The sequence below is a fragment of the Moschus berezovskii genome, chromosome 1, assembly GCF_049115385.1.
Source record: "Moschus berezovskii isolate FMDL1 chromosome 1, NW_MosBer_1.0, whole genome shotgun sequence".
Classification (NCBI taxonomy): Eukaryota; Metazoa; Chordata; class Mammalia; order Artiodactyla; family Moschidae; genus Moschus; species Moschus berezovskii.
Window position 1 is genome coordinate 11,402,025 of NC_142460.1, and position 24,314 is coordinate 11,426,338.

The 24,314-nt window shown below is 49.9% G+C and overlaps 1 protein-coding gene across 2 annotated transcripts in view; it reads right to left on the reverse strand.

The window, feature by feature from the left end:
• Positions 1 to 24,314, reverse strand: part of RFTN1 (raftlin, lipid raft linker 1) — a 228,133-nt gene that overhangs the window by 38,451 nt on the left and 165,368 nt on the right. For both annotated transcript variants that reach the window (XM_055416871.2, XM_055416880.2), the window contains exon 7: positions 15,105 to 15,220. In XM_055416871.2, coding sequence (XP_055272846.1) covers positions 15,105 to 15,220 — 116 coding nt within the window. The remainder of the gene's footprint in view (positions 1 to 15,104; positions 15,221 to 24,314) is intronic.

The window sequence follows — 24,314 nt, forward strand, 5'->3', positions numbered from 1 at the left end:
ACAGGGCTCTCTGATGAGAGGTCCCTCCTCGTCCACTTCAGCCCACAAGCCCTGTGCTTGCTGGGACCACAGAGTCATCCGCAGACTCTCTCCCCACAGACATGCCGTCAGGTACACACCCCGGGGCTCCTTTGCAGGTATGTCTGAGCATGCTCTATCCATTTCCCAGGGCTGCTCTAACAAGTGACCACAACCTTGGTGGCTTACAGGAACAGACACGTTTTGTCTCCCAGTTTGGAGGCCAGAGGTTCACGGTCAGCATCGGCGCTCAGCAGCACGGTGTCAGCAGGGCAACGCCCCTCTGGAGGCTGCAGCGGGGAACTGTTTCCCGTTTCTCCCCTTCCAGCTCCTTCCTGGGCTTGCGGCTGCGTCCCTGCGAGCTTCAAGGCCAGCATTTCACATCTCTGAGCTCTGTCTTCACATCCCCTGACCCTCCTTCCCATCAGGAACCATAAGACTGCTCGAACGACCCAGCCTATAATCCAGAATCATCCCCCACCCCAAGATCCTTCACTCTGATCACATCGGCAAAGACGCTTTTTCCAAATGAGGTTAACACGTACAGGTTCCAGGGCTTAGAGCCTGACAGGCTGAAGCGGGCATGGTCAGCCCACTACCCCTGTCTGTATGTGCACACCCTCCCTGGGCACCTTGGGGAAGCGCCGCCTCTGGGAAAGAGCCAGAGGCAGGAGGAAGGGTCATTTTTTTCTTCAATGTATAAGCTTTTGGAGTGCAAGAATTTTGTTTCAAAACATAAAACTGACAATAACTTTATCTCAATTTGCACCACAATTCGTATCATCACAAGGTATTTTTTAAAAGGCACAGTCTATCTTAGGCTAGATCCCGCAGAAGCAGACCCGAAGTTACTTGCAAGTTCCTGCAAAGGCAAGGCTCCCAGCAAGGGGGAAGGGAAGCTGATGAAGTCAAGCAAGGGGACAGCTAACGTGGCAGCCCCCGAATGGAAACAGCCTGACCCACGGGCAGCTCTGGGAGTACGCTGTGCTCAGAAGTGTCCCCCACGAAGGGGCAGCCAGGCTTTCATAGTCCTACCCCTGTTAGTGACGCACTGCTCCAGGTTTCCAACTCCTCCCCCTCAGGGATGGACCACCCCCGGTTTCCTCCCCCTCCCCCTTGGGGATGGCCCACCCCGGGGGCATCTGAACCTCCAGGCACTGTGGCTCCCCCCGCCGGAGCCCCAGGCTGGGGACCCAGTGGTGGGTGGCAGCAAAGACAGAGGAAGCTAGGGCGCAGGGGAGACGGGATGCAGAGAGACACCGGCGGCGCGCACTGCGTCTCCTAACGGTGACCAGAACGAACAGATGCGCCTTCTCCCCCGCTTCGCCGCTCGTGCTCCCGGCAGGAAGGCCCTCCTGACACGCCTGGCTCATCCACATCCTGACTGTGGCCGCCTCGCCGGAGCCCGCTGGGCCCAGGGGCCTTGATCGGCTCGGCTCTGCCCGCGAACGTCTGGTCAGCAGGACAGCACCCGGCCTGGAACGCCCTGCTGCGTATCTGCAGGAAGTCTCCTTCCCACCTGCAGGCTCCCCACAGGCTGGGGCCTCTGCATTCTCGTCCCAGGACAGCAAAGAGCTGGCCACTCACTCCAGCCCTCTGGGATTTCCCAATTGCCTGAGGGTTCTCCGTTTTATGCTGACAAATCTCCCTCAACCTAAATTATGTTTCAGTTCAGTTCAGTTGCTCAGTCGTGTCCGACCCTTTGCGACCCCATGAATCACAGCACCCCAGGCCTCCCTGTCCATCACCAACTTCCGGAGTTCACTCAAACTCATGTCCATCGAGTCGGTGATGCCATCCAGCCATCTCATTCTCTGTCGTCCCCTTCTCCTCCTGCCCCCAGTCCTTCCCAGCATCAGAGTCTTTTCCAGTGAGTCAACTCTTCTCATGAGGTGGCCAAAGTATTGGAGTTTCAGCTTCAGCATCAGTCCTTCCAATAAACACCCAGGACTGATCTCCTCTAGAATGGACTGGTTGGATCTCCTTGCAGTCCAAGGGACTCTCAAGAGTCTTCTCCAGCACCACAGTTCAAAAGCATCAATTCTTCAGTGATGAGCTTTCCTCACAGTCCAACTCTCACATCCATGCATGACCACGGGAAAAACCATAGCCTTGACTAGATGGACCTTCGTGTCAAAGTAATGTCTCTGCTTTTTAATATGCTGACTAGGTTGGTCATAACTTTCCTTCCAAGGAGTAAGCGTCTTTTAATTTCATGGCTGCAATCAGTATCTGCAGTGATTTTGGAGCCCCCCAAAATAAAATCTGACACTGTTTCCACTGTTTTCCCATCTATTTCCCATGTTTACTCCTACGTAATCCTCCACCGAGGGCCCGTGGCAGCTTGGGGAACTGGAGGGCTGGCACCAATCCAAGCCCCCATCTCTCCGTGTACTGCCGCTGCTGCAAGCCACGTGGCACTCATGACCTCCACGCCAGGCTGCTGCTGTCAAGGAGGAGGCAGAGGAAAACATCCGTCTGAAAAGAATGAAAGAGGTTCACACGGCCATCCTGGGCTCTGCCCTCCCAGCACAGGGTCAGAGTCAGATCAGAAGTCAGAACTCAGGACTCAGGCCTTGGGACCTGCCTGGTGGTCCAGTGGTTAGGACTCTGCGCTTGCATTGCCAAGGGTCTGAGCTAAGATCTCACAAGCCTCTTGGCACAGCCAAAAAAAAAAAAAAGAGTCAGGACTCAATGACCTGAGAGTGGCTTTTTTAAGTCACTGTTTTAAAATATGATCTCCATCATTTGCGGAAGAGAATAATTAACCCAGGGAACACAGACTGTACAAACTAAGCTGTCTTCTGATAAGTCTCTTACAGCCAAAGAGCACTGTAAGCCCTTTCCAGAGACAAGAAGAAGGATTTCAAAAGTTCAGGAAAGTTCAATATGGCCCCACGGCTAGAAGTGCTCCAAGGGAGGCTGGCTCCAGGTGGACATGTGACTCCTGAGCAAAAGCTGGAAGCAGCTAAGAAAATGGATGAGTCTGTGGAGATTGATAATGTGCATTTACAAGGGTAGAAGGGAAGTACCTGACCCCCAGAGACAGCGGCAGAGCCTAAAAGGAGAAAGAAGGTCAAGTGTCGAATGAGATCAGGTACATTTGACACCTACATATACACACACTGTTCAGTCACTAAGTTGTGTTCGCCTCTCTGCAGCCTCGTGGACTGCAGCACACCAGGTTTCCCTGTCCTTCACTATCTCCCGGAGTTTGATCAAACTCGTGTCCATTGAGTCGGTGATGCCATCCAACCATCTCGTCCTCTGTCGTCCCCTTCTCCTCCTGCCTTCAATCTTTCCCAGCATCATGGTCTTTTCCAATGAGTAAAGCCTTTGCATCAGGTGGCCAAAGTATTGGAGCTTCAGCTTTAGCAACATATTCAGGTACATTCTCTGAATATAGCAGAACATTCAGGGTTGATTTCCTTTAGGATTGACTGGTTTGATCTCCTTGCTGTCCAAGGGACTCTAAAGAGTCTTCTCCAGCACCATAATTTGAAAGCATCAATTCTTTGGCACTTAGCCTTCTTTATGGTCCATCTCTTACATGACTACTGGAAAAACCACAGTTTTGACTATACAGACCTCTGTTAGCAAAGTGATCTTTTCAATACGCTGTCTAGGTTTGTCATAGCTAATATATATACACACACCTTTTAAAATTACGTTCAACCCCAGTGTTTACAGCACACAATTTACACTGGGCAGGACGTGGACGCAGCTTACGTGTCCACAGACACAAGAAGGGGTAAAGAGGGCGTGGTGCAAACACACAGCGGGGTACGTGCTGCTTAGTCGCTAAGCTGTGCCAGACCTTTTGTGAACACATGGTCTGTAGTCCGCCAGGCTCCTCTGTCCATGGGGTTCCCCAGGCAAGAATACTGGAGTGGGTTGGCACGTCCTTCTCCAGGGGAGCTTTCCAACCTAGGGACTGAACTCACATCTCCTGCGTTGGCAGGTGTATTCTTTACCTCTGAGTCGCCAGGGAAGCCCAATGGAACACTACTCAGTCATAAAAAAGAATGAAATGATGCTGTTTGCAGCGGCGTGAATGAACATAAAAATTATTATACCAAGTGAAGTCAGACAATGGCACGATCATATGACATCACTTACACGTGGAACCTAAAAAACGGCACAAATGAAGCCATTTACGACACAGAAATATATTCACAGACGTAGAAAACAAAGCTTACGGCTACCATACGGAAAAGGGAGAGAGGGAAAAATTAGGAGTTTGGAATTAGCAGATGCATGTTAGTGTATACAAAACAGATGAACGACCAGGTCCTGCTCCACAGCACAGGGAACTATATTCAATATCTTGTAGTGACTTACAATGGAAAAGAATCTGAAAAAGAGTATAACATATATAATTGAACCACTTTGCTATATACCTGAAACGTTGTAAATCTACTTGAATAAAAAATTCTGTTCAAAACAAGAAGCTGTACAAGAAAAAATACACCTAAGACAATGGAGAGTGGAATTACTCAGTTCCTATTTTACTTGCTTTTCCACAAGGAGAAAATAAATACACCTGAAGCCTCAGGTGTGTAAAGCGGTTCAATAAATACAGCTAAATACACCTTACCCACATCCCTGGTGGCTGAGACGGTTAGGAGTCTGCCTGCAATGCAGGAGACCCAAGTTCGATCCCTGGGTTGGGAAGATGCCCTGGAGAAGGAAATGACAACCCATTCCAGGATTCTTGCCTGGAGAATCCCATGGACAGAGGAGCCTGGTAGGCTACAGTCCATGGGGTTGCAAAGAGTCAGACATGACTGAGCAACTTCTCTCTCAAAGCCTCAGAGGAGAAAAGCTGTGGGGGTACAGAGCTAGCTATCTTCTATACACAAGTGTTTGATTCCTCGAGTGACTGAATAATTCTATACATAAAAATTAAACTAGTACGGGTAAAGCTGCCTTCTGCCCCTCCATTCCAAGTCATGTAACCATTCTCAACAGCTTGATGGCGGTCCTTCCAGGCCTTTCTCTGCACTTGCATATTCCCACAGAAAATGCATCACACTATTTTGTGAAGCTTTTTTCCCCATTAAAGGTATCACATTGGTGAGGGTATCTCTGTATTGGTCAGGGTTGTCCTGAGAGACAGAACCGATAGCACAGGTAGAGAACAGAGACAGACAGACTTTTAGACAGGCAGAGACAGAGAGACTGATTTAGAGGAATTGGCTTGTACGACTAGGGGGCTGGCAAGTCCAGCTCTGCAGGGCAGGCCCGCTCTTGAGGTCCTCAACTGACTGGATGAGGTCTACGCACATTATGGAGGATTCATCACCTACTTAGAGTCTACTCAGCTGAATGTTACTTGTACCTAAAAAGCACCTTCTCGGCAACATCTACACTGGTGTTTGACCGAACCACTGGGTACCCCCGCCTGACCAGGCTGTCATATAAAACTAACCACCGCAGTTAACCTGCAATTTGTTTCCTCAGTGAACACCTCCCGGAGCTTCTTCCGTGTCAGTTTGTACGGGATGACCGCGGGCACAGCACAGAGGCACCATCCTCTATTTAACCATCCCCCTGCTGATGGACACACACCTTATTTCCTTTTGCCCATTACTAACGATGCTGAAACCATGTCCTGGTATCTATCTGCCTTCTGGTGAACAAATGCCTATGTTTTTCCAAAGGAGACGGACGTGACGTGTGGATGTCACACATCATGGGTAGGGGTGGGCGTTGAAAACTTTTCACAGAGGTTGGCAACCTGCCTTCCAAAGCAACCTCAGTTTTTTAAATGATGAATTTAAAATTCATCAAACCAAGAAGAATTCCATTTTAAGGAAACAGTGCTCAGCACACACTGGCATGTCACCATCAAAGGTGGAAGTGAGGAACTTGATCAAAGGGAACGCTGGGAGGACAGACGTCTCACTTACCCAGGCACCGGCAGACTCCGCTGAGCTGCGGTTTGCTCTGAGTGGGACGCAGCAGAACTGCCACCTGGGAGGGCAGACCTGGTCCCTCCTCGGCAGTGATCGTCCACAGGAAAATCTCCCATTATCACAGAAACAAGGCCGACATGTGCTGCTGTTGGCACTAAAGGCTATGATCTCAGAACCAAAATAATTATTTTGGAGAAACCGTGGTAGTGAAAAATAAAAAGCCAGATGGTTTTGAAAGGACAAATATTGGCGTCCTTGTTGAAGCAGAAGGTGGTGAATTCTAGATTGCTGTTACTCCCTGGCAAATCCCAGTGTGGACCATCAGAGGGACGGTTGGGAGCCCATGGAATCAGGAAATGGGCCCCCAGAAGCCTGCAGAAGTCCATGCAGAACAGGGGGACGTATGGGGGCGGGGTAGGTGGAGGGTACCCCAGAGTGGTGCCAGTTACAGAAATGCCTCGCATCAAGCCTCTCCTAAGTCCTTCAGGGATAAGATGGGGACTGCTGGGTGGAATGACAGGGCCATCTTAAATCTCTGCAGAAGGGGCTGGGGTCACCTGAGGGCCTGGAGGAGAGGTTCCCACAGCATGCCGAATGGCTGAGGCCTCCATCCAGTCTGCCTGAGTCCAGGCAGTGGGGAGCAACCTGACACAGGAAAGGCTCAGAGAAGCCAGAGCTGGGAAGATTCCCCAGATGTAGGATGATACATTTGTACGATCACAAATGTCTCAGCAGGCTGGAAAAAAGGGCAGAAACCAAAGGGAGGAGATGCCGTGGAGGCAATTCAACAGCAGATCAAACCTACAGGTAGAGGAAGGAGAGACCCCTGAGGACAGTGCCTCCCAGGATGAAACCTATGGGGGTTCAGAGGCTCTAACGGGGGAGTCCCAGTGGTCATGGACAGATGTGAGAGCTGGATCATAAAGAAAGCTGAGCGTTGAAGAATTGGTGCTTTTGAACTGTGGTGTTGGAGAAGACTCTTGAGAGTCACTTGGAGAGCAAGGAGATCTAACCAGTCCATCCTAAACGAAATCAGTCCTGGGTATTCATTGGAAGGACTGATGTTGAAGCTGAAATTCCAATACTTTGGCCACCTGATGCAAAGAGCTGACTCATTTGAAAAGACCCTGATGCTGGGAAAGATTGAGGGCAGGATGAGCAGGGGACGATGACAGAGGATGAGATGGTTGGATGGCATCACCGACTCAGTGGATATGAGTTTGGGTAAACAGAAAACAAAGATCATGGCATCTGGTCCCATCACTTCATGGAAAATAGATGGAAAAACAGTGGAAACAGTGTCAGACTTTATTTTTTGGGGCTCCAAAATCACTGCAGATGCTGGTTGCAGCCATAAAATTAAAAGACGCTCACTCCTTGGAAGGAAAGTTATGACCAACCTTGATAGTATATTAAAAAGCAGAGACATTACTTTGCCAACCAAGGTCCGTCTAGTCAAGGCAATGGTTTTTCCCGTGGTCATGTATGGATGTGAGAGTTGGACTGTGAAGAAAGCTGATCGCAGAAGAATTGATGCTTTTGAACTGTGGTGTTGGAGAAGACTTTTGAGAGTCCCTTGGACTGCAAGGAGATCCAACCAGTCCATTCTAAGGAAGATCATCCTGGGTGTTCATTGGAAGGACTGACGCTAAAGCTGAAACTGCAATACTTTGGCCACCTCATATGACGAGTTGATTCACTGGAAAAGACTCTGATGCTGGGAAAGGTTGCGGGGGAGGGGGGGAGGAGAAGGGGATGACAGAGAATGAGATGGCTGGATGGCATCACCGACTCTGTGGACATGAGTTTGAGTGAACTCCGGGAGTTGGTGATGGACAGGGAGGCCTGGCGTGCTGCGGTCCATGGGGGTCGCAGAGAATCGAACAAGACTAAGTGACTGAACTGAACTGAATGGGGGACACCGAAGCCCATCCCGTCTCCAGCTGCACGAGAAGCCCAGGAGGCAGGCTGCTCTCCACGAGGCCCTTCAGATTCGGGATGCTGCACAGGTGAGCACTTCCAGGTGAGTCTTCTGTGTTCCCACACCTGTGCAGGTCAGTCAGACATGTTACCACAGCTCCATGTCTTAATTTACATTATAAAGTGGATAGGAAGTGCAACAAAAGTTGTCTCCAGGAAAACTGGGTAGAACGCTTTGAAGAGACCTGACAAAGGGCAGTTGCTTAAAAATAACAACTGTGGCCACTGTCGGGGAGGTGGGTGGGGGATAGGTGGGGGGTGGGAGGGTGGAGCTGGAAAAGACCAGGAAAAAATCATGGAAACAGAAGGATTCTGCAGTCAGAGCCGCTGACACTGGCTCTGGGGCACAGCACACTTCGGTTTGTAACAGAGGATGAGGCAGAATTCTAAGCAGCAGAGCCAAAACTTAGAAAGACTGGCACAAGCACGGGTACTTACATATTTCAAACTAAACTGTATAAGATGTGAATATGATTTTTTCTTTTCTAAAAGTTGCATTAAAGTAGAGTTGACTTACAATGTTGTGCTAATTTCTGCTGTCGAGCAGAGTGACTCAGTGGTACATATATATGTTCCTTTTCATATTCTTTTCCCTTGTGGTTTATCACGGGATATTGAATCTAATTCTCTGTGCTATAAGGTAGGATCTTGCTGCTTATCCATCCTATATATACAAGTTTGCATCTGCAATCCCAAACTCCCAACCCTTCCCTCTGAATATGATATTCTCTGGCTCTTTTGCATGATTTTTCAATTAACCCACCAGCTCCCATACCAACTGCGTCAGCTCAACACACTCTCCCTACTGTGTTATGTGTAGTTCTGGTGGCAAGCTTCACAAGCAGCTTGAAGACACTGCAGGAAGAGAGGGCTGTGGACGCAGAAGGCTCCATGGCTCCCAAGCACCTGGTCCCGAGGCTCTGACGGGCGGGCAGGCTGCAGGGCGTGACACAGGTAAGACCATCGCTCGTCTCTGCCCCTTCTCCTATTTGTCTGTGCACCGTCTCCCTTTCCTTTCGACGAATTACCGTCTCAGCTCACACTCCAGACTGTAAATTAAGTCAGCTCAAAGAACATAAACAAAACACACATAATAAACGCCCTATGGATGGACTTTCATCCCATTCACAACTGCCTTTAATCTTAGGCCGTAGGTTTCCAGCCGAGACAAATGCAGTCATTTTATTGGCCTTTGACGCCACACATTCCCTCGTCCAGCCTCCTCTGTGCTTTTAGGACAAGGTTAACACAACAGGCAGAGGATCTTTCTAACTGAACATCCCAGGTGACTGAAGGAAGCAAGCCCTGTTTACTTACTACAGACATTCACCACTTTTAAATCCATTATCTCTTTGCATTCTCATTGACTTCGAGAGGCGGTTACTGGTGTCTTTATTTGCACAAGTGAAAAATGGAAAAGCAGACAGGGGGGTGGTTTCCTTTTCACACTCAGTCGGCGGGAAATAAAAGAGCAGGATACCTACCCAGGGGAGATTCTAGAATCCACATTCTCTTTGCAACCTACTACACTGTCTGCGGAGCTGTGAAGAGCCAGGTAGGTTCTCTTATGAAAGTGTGTGCGTGTGTGTGTGTGTGGAGAGAGAGAGAGGGGGGAAGTCCAGGAAGACGTGGCTGGATTAGAAAGGCGTGTCTGCATCCAGGGTCTGAGGAATCAGCGTGTCCAGCGGAGAAGCCAATGGCAAGCCACTCCAGTACTCTTGCCTAGAAAATCCCATGGATAGAGGAGCCTGGTAGGCTGCAGTCCATGGGGTCGCTAAGAGTCAGACACGACTGAGCAACTTCACTTTCACTTTTCACTTTCACTTTTCACTTTCACACATTGGAGAAGGAAATGGCAACCCACTCCAGTGTTCTTGCCTGGAGAATCCCAGGGACAGGGGAGCCTGGTGGGCTTCTGTCTATGGGGTCACACAGAGTCGGACACGACTGAAGTGACTTAGCAGCAGCAGGAGTAAAGGGAAGCCAGTCCCAGCTCTGAGAAGAGAAAGACCTGCTCAGAGGTCTTCTGCGGTTAGAGCCCGGGAGCTTCCCGCAGGATAGTGGCTGCCAGACAAGCAGGGCCAACCACGAGCCAAGAGGGCCCTGCCTAGACTTGAACGGAAGGGTCCTCCCCAGAGGCCGAAAGGGTGGGGAGGAGAGGAAGGGGCCAGGCCTGGAGAACCCAGTCAGGGGGCTGGACGATACCTGCACACGTGTGCAGGGCAGGAGCTGTCTAAGGGCTGAGGGTCTGACAGAGCGCTTCCGACCGCTGGGTCAGAGGCAAGTCCACCTGGCCTGGACCCTGCTGGGCTGTGCCAGTAACACCTGCACACACGTGGCTCCTGCAAACGGGGGCTGATTCTCGCAGCGGGCGGAAATGGGGAACTCTGGGCGAGAGTCTGGAGGGCTGTCTTTTACAAAGCTCTCCAGGTGATTCTGATACCAGCCCAGTTTTGAGAAACACTGGTCTACCCTTTGGCGCAGCGCAAGAAGCAACGTCTGGTGCCTTGGAAAACAAAGGTGAACATCGACTGACAGAGGAGTGGATAAAGGAGAGGTGGGTGCATCCCCAGGGGAACATCACCCAGCCGCGAAAAAGACGGGGTAACGCCGCCTGCAGCAGATGGGCGGGCCTGGGGTCGATCACCCCAACTGAAGCAAGCCAAAGACCAATGTGATGGCTCTTATATGTGCACTCCTTAAAAAGACACAAACAAATTCATGTACAAAACAAAAACAGGCCCGCAGACATAGAAAGCAAACATGGTTACTAAGGGGAACGGAGAGGCATAAGTTAGGGGGTTGGGACTAACAAGGACCAGCTGTGAGGACTACATTCTGTAAAAGCCTATAAAGGAAAAGGACATGAACGTGTACAGAATATAAAGCACAGAAACGGTAGGGACCGAACAGAAGCAGAAGATACTAAGAAGAGGTGGCAAGAATCCACAGAAGAGCTGCACAAAAGGGATCTTCACAACCCAGATTATCACGATGGTGTGACTGCTGACCTAGAGCCAGGCATCCTGGAATGTGAAGTCAGCTGGGCCTTAGGAAGCATCCCTACAAACAAAGCTAGCGGAGGTGATGGAATTCCAGTTGAGCTATTTCAAATCCTGAAAGATGATGCTTTGAATATGCCAGCAAATTTGGAAAACTCAGCAGTGGCCACACGACTGGAAAAGGTCAGTTTTCATTCCAATCCCAAAGAAAAGCAATGCCAAAAAATGCTCAAACTACCACACAATTGCACTCATCTCACACGCTAGCAAAGTCATGCTCAAAATTCTCCAAGCCAGGCTTCAGCAATATGTGAACCGTGAACTTCCAGATGTTCAAGCTGGTTTTAGAAAAGGCAGAGGAACCAGAGATCAAATTGCCAACATCTGCTGGATCATGGAAAAAGCAAGAGAGTTCCAGAAAAACATCTATTTCTGCTTCAATGACTATGTCAAAGCCTTTGACTGTGTGGATCACAATAAACTGTGGAACATTCTGAAAGAGATGGGAATCCCAGACCACCTGACCTGCCTGTTGAGAAACCTGTATGCAGGTCAGGAAGCAACAGGTAGAACTGGACATGGAACAACAGACTGGTTCCAAATAGGAAAAGGAGTGTGTCAAGGCTGTATATTGCCACCCTGCTTATTTAACTTATATGCAGAGTACATCATGAGGAACGCTGGGCTGGAGGAAGCACAAACTGGAATCAAGATTGCTGGCAGAAATATCAATAACCTCAGATATGCAGATGACACCACCCTTATGGCAGAAAGTGAAGAACTAAAGAGTCCGTTGATGAAAGTGAAAGAGGAGAGTGAAAAAGTTGGCTTAAAGCTGAATATTCAGAAAACTAAGATCATGGCATCTGGTGCCATCACTTCATGGGAAATACATGGGGAAACAGTGGAAACAGTGGCTGACTTTATTTTTATGGGCTCCAAAATCACTGCAGATGCTGATTGCAGCCATGAAATTAAAAGATGCTTACTCCTTGGAAGGAAAGTTATGACCAACCTAGACAGCATATTAAAAAGCAAAGACATTACTTTGTCAACAAAGGTCCGTGTAATCAAGGCTATGGTTTTTCCAGTGGTCATGTATGGATGTAAGAGTTGGACTATAAAGAAAGCTGATTGCCAAAGAATTGACGCTTTTGAACTGTGGTGTTGGAGAAGACTCTTGAGAGTCCCTTGGACTGCAAGGAGATCCAATCAGTCCATCCTAAAGGAGATCAGTCCTGGGTGTTCATTGGAAGGACTGATGTTGAAGCAGAAACTCCAATACTTTGGCCACCTGATGAGAAGAACTGACTCACTGGAAAAGACCCTGATGCTGGGAAAGATTGAGGGCAGGAGGAGAAGGGGACGACAGAGGATAAGATGGTTTGATGGCATCACTGACTCGATGGACATGGGTTTGGGTGAACTCCGGGAGTTGGTGATGGACAGGGAGGCCTGGTGTGCTGCCGTTCATGGGGTGGCAAAGAATTGGACACGACTGAGCGTGCTGTGATTCATGGGGTTGCGGAGAGTCGGACACGACTGAGCGACTGAACTGAACTGAACTGAATATACATAAAACTGAATCACTTTGCTATACACCTGAAACTAACATGACACTGTATATCAACTATACTTAATCAAAATATAATAATTTTAAAATGGACAAGTGGGAAGAAAAGACAGCCGTGTCCTGACTTGAGTTTATAACCATATCCCCCTCCCGCAGATATTTCAGACTGCAGGCATCCCTCCAGTTACACATCAAGGTCACATTTTGAAATTTCAATACTGCACACATTGACGAAAGATGAACCATTGGGGTGCTTTTCCCATTACCCTTTGCGTCAAATATCACATTACCATAGACGTCTGGAGAAAGGAGTGTCTGTACTGTTCTTTCAGACATTGGTTCTTTAGAACTGAGTGAGCTTCAGAATCACTTTGAGGGCTTGTTAAAATTCTAATGGCGGGACATCCCTGATGGTCCAGTAGCTGAGACTCCAAGCTCCCAAAGCAGGGGACCGCATTCAATCCCTGGTCAGGGAACTAGATCTCACACCCCACAGCTAAGAGCCAGTGTGCACGCATGCCAAGTCACTTCACCTGTGCCTGACTCTGTGCGACCCCATGGACTGTCGCCTGCCAGGCTCCTCCGTCCATGGCATTCTCCAGGCAAGAAGACTGGAGTGGGTTGCCACGCTCTCCTCTAGGGGACCTTCCCAGACCTTGTGAACTGAGGTCTCCTGCATTGTAGGCAGGCTCTTTACCATCTGAGCCACCAGGGAAACCCAAGAATACTGGAGTGGGTAGCCTATCCCTTCTCCAGCGGATCCTCCCAACCCAGGAATCGAACCGGAGTCTCCCGCATTGTGGGCTGATTCTTTACCTGCTGAGCTACCAGGGAACCCCACCCCACCCTCTCCAAAAACAACAATAAAACACAATTGGGCCCACCCCCAGGGCTTCGGATTTGCTGGTTCTAGAGTGGGGCCCGAGCATCTGCGTTTCTAACAGCTCATCAAGGGCTGCTGCCACTGCTGACCCTGGAACCGCAGTCTGAGAACCACTTTCGTAGACAGTTCTGGATCACTGCCATCTAGCCATCTTTCCTGAGGAAACCACAAAGTCAGCCTTTAACAGCTTTTTAATGTGTGGGGAATAAGGGATTTGACACGGGTCCCCATGGCGCTGCCGCCGATCGTGCTTCTGGGGCAGCCACGCCTCTCCTGCTGACACAGCCCCCGTGTCCCAGTGAGGGCTGCAGTGCGTGGGGGCGGGCGGCCAGTTTGGGCCCCTCCAGATGGTCCCTGAGATCGCCCACCCGCTGCCCGCTCCATCCCACCACCCAGAGCCTGCAGTCACCCCCGGAGGCGGGCTGGGTGAATGGACTGCCGCCTCACCGCTGAGGAAGTCGAGGGTCCCCACGGGGAGCGGGGACAGGAACTGCCCACACTGGACTCTGCGTTCTCAAGAGTCTCACCTCCCTGGCACCCCGTTTCCAGTCAGGGGCACAGAGGCCCACGGGGACCCAGGTCAGGTGGGAGTCCCTGGTGGAGCTGGGTGGCAGACCAGATCACCACCCACTCCTCACCTTCCTCTCTGCCTACGTCCGCGGGACTCTGGGTCCCCGACCTGACTGGCCCGGTTGCTGTGATGCTGGAATTCCCATTTCTGATCATCACAGCTCTTCTGTGGACTTTGGTTCTGCCACATCTGCAAGCAGTTACTGCCCATCCTGGCTCAGAGGCAGGCTGCCCCCAGCAGCTCTGCTCAGAATGGCCGCAGGCTTAAGGGCTGGGAGCAACAGTGCCCGGGGGCTGGCCGCAAGCTGGCACAGGGCTGGCAGGTCCCGTGCCCTCACTCTGCACAGAGACCACTTCCTCATCTGACGCTCAGGTGGTCCCGTCTGGCGGGGTCGCCCTGAGCCCACTGACCCAGTGCTCCCAAGGTGACTTGAGAGCATTCAGACAGCAGTCCCCTAGCTTCAACCACCCCAGATGCTGGGTGGACGAGAGATGTATCTAAAACGTCTACGGTTTCACAGCTTTAAAATCCACACCAGCAAACCTCAGAAATGTACCAGGTTTTCCCAAATCCCAGCAGAACACAGCTTGAGGACTTCCTCTGCCCACAGCCCAGATTGCTGGCCTTTTGGGTCAACATGCCAAAGCCATCCTTCAGCACTTAATGGGCCAGGGACCTAACTGCTTGGTGCCTCGGTTTCCTCATCTGTAAAACGGGAGCCATCACAGCACTCACTCATAGACTCACCGTGAAGGTTAAGAGCACAGGTGCATATACACTTGTTCTGGTGCTTACATTTCTGTGGCCCCCTGTCAGAGGTGGGCCAGACGGTCAAGCTCCAATGATGATGACGCTCTCATTATTACGGGGCCCACAAACCATGCGTCCACCTCACTTACATCACTTAGACCTTTCAGATAAGTGAAGAAGAGTCTTTTCTGCCCTGTGGTCTGGCACACACAATGTGTGTTTTCTACCGAAAGGGAAAAGTGGGGGGCACAACCTTGGGGGGCACAGGAGGGTCCCCAAGGACAACAGGGGTCCTCGGGGCATCCAGCAGTCCACTTGCCATTGCAGCGGCAGCCTCGCTCGGAGGAGCGAGCAGATAAAACCACCACGGTCCAAATAAGACAGTGTCACGGCCACACCCCACACTTACGTCCAGAACCGTCCACTGTTCGACAACAATAGCGTCGTAGCCCTGTGCAGTTCTGCTGTCTTCCGTGGAAACAGCTTCAAAGATGAAGACTCCATCTGTCAAGTCGTGCAAAGAATCTGTGGAGAAAGAAAAAGCAGGGAGGGGGGGTGTTTGCTGTAAACCGTCTGTGGCAGAAGCCTCACAAGCAGCGAAAATGTTCACTGCATTCATTAATAATCCCAATGAGAACATCTTTTCAGCATGTTAATTAAAGAAGGCACACACAGCCGTAGAGTCTAGCCCCACCGGAATGAATGAGTCTCATTTCCCTCGCGGTTTTGAATGATACCCTTGATTTTACGAGCCCAAATCTCACTTAGCAATCACCGTTTGATTTCACGCGTTGACCTTCCTTTTCACACTCCGGCGTCAGGAAGCACTGGGGAGAACGGATTCAGGGGGAAAACGCAGTCATTCAGGGACAATTTTTAGGAGAAAACTATACGGAGGGGAGAGAGATTATTTGGAAGGGGGCTGGGTGTAACACGGCAGCTCTGGGCTCGCAGACCAGATCCACAGGCGCTGGTTCCTTGACAACTGTGCGACGCGCGTGCCGAACACAGGACGCTCTGGTCAGGAGGTGAAATTTGGGGAAAGGGGGACTTTTTCCAAATGATTTACCCCTGAAAACGTTTCCTTGGGCGTATCAATGGTAAGGTTCTGAGTTCTGTACAATTCATCAAACCTACACCACACATACGAAACGATTCAGAACTGCCTCAGGCAATGAGAGTGTCAAGAAAAATCCACCCGGGGTCCTTGCCCCTGCAGAAGACCTTCAAGGAGGTGCCTTTAGTAAACGGCTCCTAAATGCCCTGGATCCACTTAGATGAAGGGCTGTGTGGAATAGAGGAATGGACTCGGAAGCAGGTGGTTGGGCCCGGGCTGTGCTGGAAAAGGAAAATGAACCTTTCAGGGGCCTGTCCTCTTATCTGTGAAGGGGGAGTGGAGACACAGAGCTCCTGCCGGTCAGTATTTTACAAATCACTGCTCCGTCACACCCTCCTGGACTGAACTCCGTCCCCAGTTCAGACGTTGATGCTCTGACGTCTAAAGTGACTATATTTGGAGATAGATCTTTTCCGGGGGTAGTTAAGGTTCAGTGATGTCATAAGGGTGGGCCCTAGTCCAACAGGCCTGGAGTCCTTAAGAGGAAGAGACACCGGAGCGCCACCCCCCAGCCCCCCAACCTTGTGCAGAGGAAAGGCTATAGGAGGACACAGAGATTGCCGTCTGCGAGTTAGGAAAGGAGAACTCGCCGGAAACACAACTTGCCAGCCCCGTGACCATGGATGTGCAGCTTCCTGAACCACGAGAAAATAAACGTCTATTGCTCAAGCCACCCAGTCCATGGTGTTTGGTTACAGCAACAGACATAAAAAATGTTTAATGGTATAAAGGACAATTCCTTTAAAAAGGGCAATTCACACAAGAATGTGATCTCTTCTTCATCCGGAAGGGAAGGGGGACAAATCCAGAAAGTCCCAAGTCACAGTGGAGTTCAGGAACTGCCTGCACTGTCCAGCAGTCACAAGAAGACAGACAGATGGACACACACAGTGACGTTCAGCGCCTGACTTCCAACAGACCTCACAAGCAAAACCAAAAAAGCCATCAGGATGAGAAACACGCATCCTATTTGCCACAACAAAATAAGTAACAAATAGATGGCTCTGCTTACCACTCTTTATGGTATAGAAAAAGCTGCCAGTGCTGAAGGGAATTTTAACTGCACAACCTTTCCAGAGAACAACTTAGCAAGGTCTCAGAAGCCTGAAAGACAAAGGTCCACCCTCTTTCACTCCAGAGACCCTGCCTCCTTCAGCCTGTTGTGAGCACCTATGATGCACAGGTGCCCTTGAGGTTCCGGGAGATACATGAAGACCCTGCTCCCATGGAGCTTCCCCCTGCAGGGAGATGATGACATAATGTCCAGGAGGTAAATGCTATGAGAATACAAAGTGGGCTAGGAGAGGAGGCGTGTGGAGTGGGAGGAAACCGTGTGGCTGTTTCTGACCAAAGTGCTCAGAGTAGGACCCTCCACTCTTGAGCAGGGATATGAACTAACTGCAAGCAAGCTGCACGGGAACACGGGGTTTGAGAGTTCAAGGGAGAAGACACAGCTTGAGTAGGACTGCGGAGTGACCGAGGGGCCTCCAAGGGCCAGATGAGCAGCAGAATCATGAGGAGAAAGTCAAGACAAGTCAGCTGAGTGGTGGGGAGGAGACCAGCCAACCAGGGCCTGACCCAGCTGACTTGCTTGGCCAGTGGGATTTCAGCAGATGGGATGCAAGCAGGGGCTTGCGAAACACAGGCATGGCTGAACTTGATCTCACGTCTCTGCCACCACTTTGAGAGGATGTGTCCCAGCTTGCCTGCCCCGGTGGAGCACAGCCTAGATTTGCTGACCCTCAGACCTGAGAGCAGGCCCAGCTGCCTCAACGAAGCTGCTCCAGCCAATGTGCAAATACGGGCGCTTTGGAGTGGTTTGTTACACAGCATCATCGTGGCAATAACTGACCGTTACAAGGCTCGATCAAAACTTAAGAAATTCGAGACCAGGAATACCTGGGGGATATTCCTGATTATTCCAGAGTGAGAGAGAGGCCTGATCAACTCAACAAACCATGGCTCTGAGGGGAATTCCTAGAGCATGGTAGCCTCTTAGATTACTCCTACCTGACAAAAACAATACTCCATTTCCAGTAAGATCCCTGTGGGTTAATCAATACCACGTCCGGCTTTTCATTTTCTTTCCTAAACCGACAGTCTGTTATCAACTACCCTCAGCAAAAGCACTAGCCTTATTTCTCTCATTCTCTCTGCTGAAAAGTTCCTCCCAAGTCCAGTGCCCTTCTAAGATTTGTTTTACTAAGGTGAGCAACAAAGAACAGAACTACTCTTCGGCTGAACCATATCATAAGTCTTTTGAGGTCCAGGACAAGCATGGGCAAAAGGCTGGCTCACTTTTTAAGTTCTGGGCAACACAGGTCCAGCGGAAGACCCTGCCACTGTAGGGACACCCTATGGAACCCTTGTGAAGAAAGCTTTCCCAAGTCCTGACCTGGGGATGCTTGGGACTGGAAGATACTCACTGATCCTTCAGTACTATATCAACACAGTACATATGCTTACAAGGCTTCTACAAAATATATTATACAGATCTCCTTACCGGTAAGCCTGAAAATCCTTTAAACGTGCCCAGCGCCCTCCGATGTTAGAATGCCCAGCGTGACACAGCCGAGGTCCACAGGGGGAAGGGGACTTGCTCTCCTAACCCGCCTGGCCTCCCCCCCGCCCACAGGGAGGAGGGCTGTGTGGTCCAGGCTTGGGGGTGGGAAGCAGGAGCCTCCTCCTCATTCAGTGCCACCGCCAGCCTCTCAGCCCACTGCTCCGCTCTGAATCTAGAGTGCTGATTCACCCACTTAACTACCCAGCACGTTCAGAGTGGCTGTCAAAGTCCCGTCATCGGTAACAGCACAAAAGTCAAGGAACCACAGACAGCAGACAGCCGGGCGTTCAGAGAGCCCCTTGTATGACGGCCTCACCCACCGCCCGTCTCTCCATCACCTTCTCGGCTCAGCCTCGCTGTCGTCCGCTCCGAGCTGGGACTGAAAGGTCGTTCTCAGAGCGAGGTTCCCCCTGCAGAAAGGTTAACTCACCCTCCATCTATGGCAAACACTCCATTATCACTGCATTTTTTATTAAAGTGAAGATGCTTCCCTACTGTGCACAGGAAGCTGTTTGCCCCAGCATTGTATAAATATTTGATGCTGGTCTTTGGGCAAAAGGCCACCTTAACTTTCCAAGCTTATGATATACAAGAAGGGTGTGGGGAAAGGAGACTCGCCCTGTTCCCCCAAGAGGCAAATGCTCTGAGAAAACTGCTCATCCTCCGCAGCCTCTGGGACATGAAGACCCTGTATGGTCTACTATAAAATGTCACTGTTCTCCTCTTATTGGGTTGGCCCAAAAGTTCACTAGAACTAACACCCAAAAAAGATATCCTTTTCATTATAGGGGACTGGAATGCAAAAGTAGGAAGTCAAGAAACACCTGGAGTCACAGGCAAATTTGGCCTTGGATTATGGAATGAAGCAGGGCAAAGGCTAATAGAGTTTTGCCAAGAGAACACACTTGTCATAGCAAACACCCTCTTCCAACAACACAAGAGAAGACTCTACACATGGACATCACCAGATGGTCAACACCGAAATCAGATTGACTATATTCTTTGCAGCCAAAGATGGAGAAGCTCTATATAGTCAGCCAAAACAAGACCGGGAGCTCAGATCATGAACTCCTTATTGCCAAATTCAGACTGAAATTGAAAAAAGTGGAGAAAACCACTAGACCATTCAGATATGACCTAAATCAAATCCCTTATGATTATACAGTGGAAGTGAGAAATAGATTTAAGGGACTAGATCTGATAAAGTGCTGATGAACTATGGATGGAGGTTCGTGACATTGTACAGGAGACAGGGATCAAGACCATCCCCAAGAAAAAGACATGCAAAAAAGCAAAATGGCTGTCTGAGGAGGCCCCACAAATAGCTGTGAAAAGAAGAGAAGTGAAAAGCAAAGAACAAGAAAGATATAAGCATCTGAATGCAGAGTTCCAAAGAATAGCAAGGAGAGATAAAAAAGCCTTCCTCAGTGATCAATGCAAAGAAAGAGGAAAACAATAGAATGGGAAAGACTAGCGATCTCTTCAAGAAAATTAGAGCTATCAAGGGAACATTTCATGCAAAGATGGGCTCAATAAAGGACAGAAATGGTGTGGACCTAACAGAAGCAGAAGATATTAAGAAGAGGTGGCAAGAATACACAGAAGAACTGTACAAAAAAGATCTTCATAACCCAGAAAATCACAATGGTGTGATCACTCACCTAGAGCCAGAAATCCTGGAATGTGAAGTCAAGTGGGCCTTAGAAAGCATCCCTACGAACAAAGCTAGTGGAGGTGGTGGAATTCCAGTTGAGCTATTTCAAAACCTGAAAGATGATGCTGTAAATATGCCAGCAAATTTGGAAAACTCAGCAGTGGCCACAGGACTGGAAAAGGTCAGTTTTCATTCCAGTCCCAAAGAAAGGGAATGCCAAAGAATGCTCAAACTACCGCACAATTGCACTCATCTCACACACTAGTAAAGTGATGCTCAAAATTCTCCAAGCCAGGCTTCAGCAATACATGAACCCTGAACTTCCAGATGTTCAAACTGGATTTAGAAAAGGCAGAGGAACCAGAGATCAAATTGCCAACATCCGCTGGATCATGGAAAAAGCAAGAGAGTTCCAGAAAAACATCTATTTCTGCTTTATTGTCTATGCTAAAGCTTTTGACTGTGTGAATCAATAAACTATGGAAAATTCTTCAAGAGATGGGAATACCAGACCACCTGACCTGCCTCTTGAGAAACCTGTATGCAGGTCAGGAAGCAACAGTTAGAACTGGACATGGAACAACAGACTGGTTCCAAATAGGAAAAGGAGTACGTCAAGGCTGTATCTTGTCACCCTGCTTATTTAACTTTTAAGCAGAGTCCATCATGAGAAACACTGGGCTGGAGGAAGCACAAGCTGGAATCAAGATTGCTGGGAGAAATATCAATAACCTCAGATATGCAGATGACACCAACCTTATGGCAGAAAGGGAAGAACTAAAGAGCCTCTTGATGAAAGTGAAAGAGGAGAGTGAAAAAGTTGGCTTAAAGCTGAATATTCAGAAAACTAAGATCATGGCATCTGGTCCCATCACTTCATGGGAAATAGATGGGGAAACAGTGGAAACAGTGGCTGACTTTATATTTCTGGGCTCCAAAATCACTGCAGATGGTGACTGTAGCCATGAAATTAAAAGACGCTTACTCCTTAGAAGGAAAGTTATGACCAACCTAGATAGCATATTAAAAGGCAGAGACAATACTTTGTCAACAAAGGTCTTTCTAGTCAAGGCTATGGCTTTTCCAGTGGTCATGTATGGATGTAAAAGTTGGACTATAAAGAAAGCTGAGCACTGAAGTATTGATGCTTTTGAGCTGTGGTGTTGGAGAAGACTCTTGAGAGTCCCTTGGACTGCAAGGAGATCCAACCAGTCCATCCTAAAGATGATCAATCCTGGGTGTTCATTGGAAGGACTGATGTTGAAGCTGAAACTGCAATACTTTGGCCACCTCATGCGCCGAGTTGACTCACTGGAAAAGACCCTGATGCTGGGAAAGATTGAAGGTGGGAGGAGAAGGGGACAACAGAGGATGAGATGGTTGGATGGCATCACTGACTCTATGGACATGGGTTTGGGTGGACTCCAGGAATTGGTGATGGACAGGGAGGCTTGGTGTGCTGCGGTTCATGGGGTCGCAGAGTCAGACACGACTGAGCGACTGAACTGAAAAGTTCATTTGCTCTATCCGTAACATCTTATGGAAAAACCTGAACGAACTTTTGAGCCAACCCAATAATACGCTAAGACGGTCTAAATTACCCATGCTGGTGTTGCTGGCATCCCAGATGTCCTTGGCCCCTGACATCCCTTCTCCCTACCAGCATGGCAGTCATGGCACCAGCTTGGTTCCAGGAGTGGCCTGTGCCAACCTCACAGCCCTACCTGCCTGGGTTATACGGATATGCAACCCCACTGAAAATGGAATCAACCCAGCTGGGCAATGGTGCGTGCCACTCCTGATTCACACCACAGCGTAACTGCCTCTGTTGCTTCTCCATCCCTCACTGCTGCTCTCAACTTGCCTGCCTTCCCTCCCTGCAGTCCCTGCTTGAAGCAGTGAATAAGCCAGAGGAGGCGGAACCCCGCTCAGTGCCAGTAAGGGTCAGACTACAAGCTGTGTCATTCACCTGACCAGATGACCGGATGGGAGGACTCTGATTTGGTGCATGCCGGCTAGGAGGCCCTCCGCCAGGCGCATTCATGGCTTCTCAGTGAACCCTCTCCCCAGTTCTGCGAGGCTTATGTTTCCCTCTGAGTGGTGAGCACAGGGAAGGAAGCTACAGGACTGAAGTCATATGTCAACGGTCAAGTGCACACAAGGGCCAATCTCGATCCAAATGTGGTCTGGTTGATCCCAAAGCCTTTGTTCTTTCAAGAGCTGACAGATACTTAATTTTGCCACCACAAGGATGTGCCAGGGCTCTGCTCCGGCCGGTGATGGGCAATGGACAGCCTCAGAGCCTGGTCTCATGGAGCGGGTGTGCTCTGACCATGAGGCTGTGCCCCCCGCCTTCGTGTTTTGGGTGCATCCCAGTGGAGTTGCAGTGAGATGGCCTTATAGCTTCTGCTGGGGACCAAATCTGTGCAGAAGCCATCCTTTCCCGCAGGGGGCAAAGAAAGACCAAAAATATGCTTGTAAATGGATAAGCTGTATCAATGAACACAAGACAGAGCATACAGCAGTGAGAAAAAGTGATCCAAATGATGTGTAAAAATGGATGAGTCTCACACAAAGAATGATGGGAGGAAGCCAAGCACAAGAAGGGCAGGCTCCACCCGTGTGGCGTTCACGCCCATCCGTGACGCTTCCAACCAGCACTGCCGTCGTCCTTGGGGAGAGGCACCAGGAGGCCGTGAGAGAGACTCTGATGGGTTGGGATGCTGTTTGTTGATCTGCGGCTGGTCACACAGGTGCACTCACCTTGTGAAAACCCACTGAGCTCAGGATCTGTATAGGTGTCTCTATGTGGGCTATACTGCAGGAAAAAGTTTACTTAAAGACATTCCATGGATAGAGGAGAAAATGCATAAGCCTAAGTGAAATCTTAGTGAAACCCTTTGCTTTCTTCAGCAGCTCTTCTGAAACAGAAGCCACGCCTGCAAACATGAAGCCAACATGCCTGGAGCCTGCGGCCAGCCAAGGGAGTGGCCGTAAAGGCGCTGCAATCTCACCCTCCCCTGCTCCCCCAGTCTGCAGGGCCCTGGGGAGGCAAACCCCAACACCGGCTCTCCTCAGCACTCAGAATTACCGAGCAGCACCTGAAAACCTTTACTGGTTGCTTTCTGCATACAGACCAAAGGGTATAGACACTGGGACGCTAAGAAGCATAGGAAGCAGGCCCTGCCCAAGGACTTGAAGGTATGTCTGCCTCCAGCCCGGATGGGACAGGAGTTTAGGGGAGAATGGCTCATGTCCACGTATGGCTGAGTCTCTTCGCTGTTCACCTGAACCTATCACAGCACTGTTCATCAGCTACACTCCAATGCAAAATAAAAAGGTAAAAAATTCTGTCTGCCTACAATATGTGTCCCTATGTATACTTTATTTGGAATACGCACATGCTTTTTACATATATATCTTCCAAATATAAGGCAATCTGGCTTATTCTAGGCATAAAAAATGTGGTCTAAATACCAAATGTTATTTGGATGACATAAAGCCGGGGCATCAGAGAGTCTCAAGGAAAACCCAAACTTCAAAGAGGCAGGAAAGGAGGGACGTCCAGGTACCACGTGTCACCTGACGTGACAGAGCTTTTCAAACACAACAGCATCTGGAATGTATCCTAGTCCTCAGTGCTTAATCTATCAAGGTCTTAGAACTAAATTCCAGTTTACAGGTGACAGGTGGGAGAAATAAGATACCGCCATGAGGCACAGGCTGGAAAAACCAGAACGCAGGACACTCTGAGAGGCTAGGCTACTCTGAAGCAGGCAGGGTCCCGAAGAACAACTCTTCCAGGTCAAAGAGAACTGAGGATGTGGTCACCGAACGTGGTCCCTGCTGCTGGACTGGAATCTGGTTTGGACAGCGGGCTGCAAGGACATTTTAGAAACGATGGGAGACAAGTACATACAGGCTACACAGAGATGATGCTGCCAGAGGCAGGAGGCCGGGGGAGCGGGAGGGCGGGAAGAGCAGGCTGAGGGCACAGTGAGGGTCAGCGGGTCAGGGAGGAGAAAGGCGAGGGCCGGGACAGGCCACGGGCAAGGCCAAGGGGCGGGAGAGATGGGAGGGGAGGGCCAGAGGGACGCAAAGCAAGGCCAGGGCCAGGGGGACAAAGGGAGGCGACAGCGGGGCAAGGCCAGGGGCGGCGGCGCCTCCCCCGTGAGGGCGGCAAGGACTCTGCAGGCCTGGGAGCCCTTGGTGGGAAACAAATCTGGGTGGGTCTCCCTACCCCAGACTTCTGGTATGCGCCCAAGTTCCCAGTGGCCACCAGCTC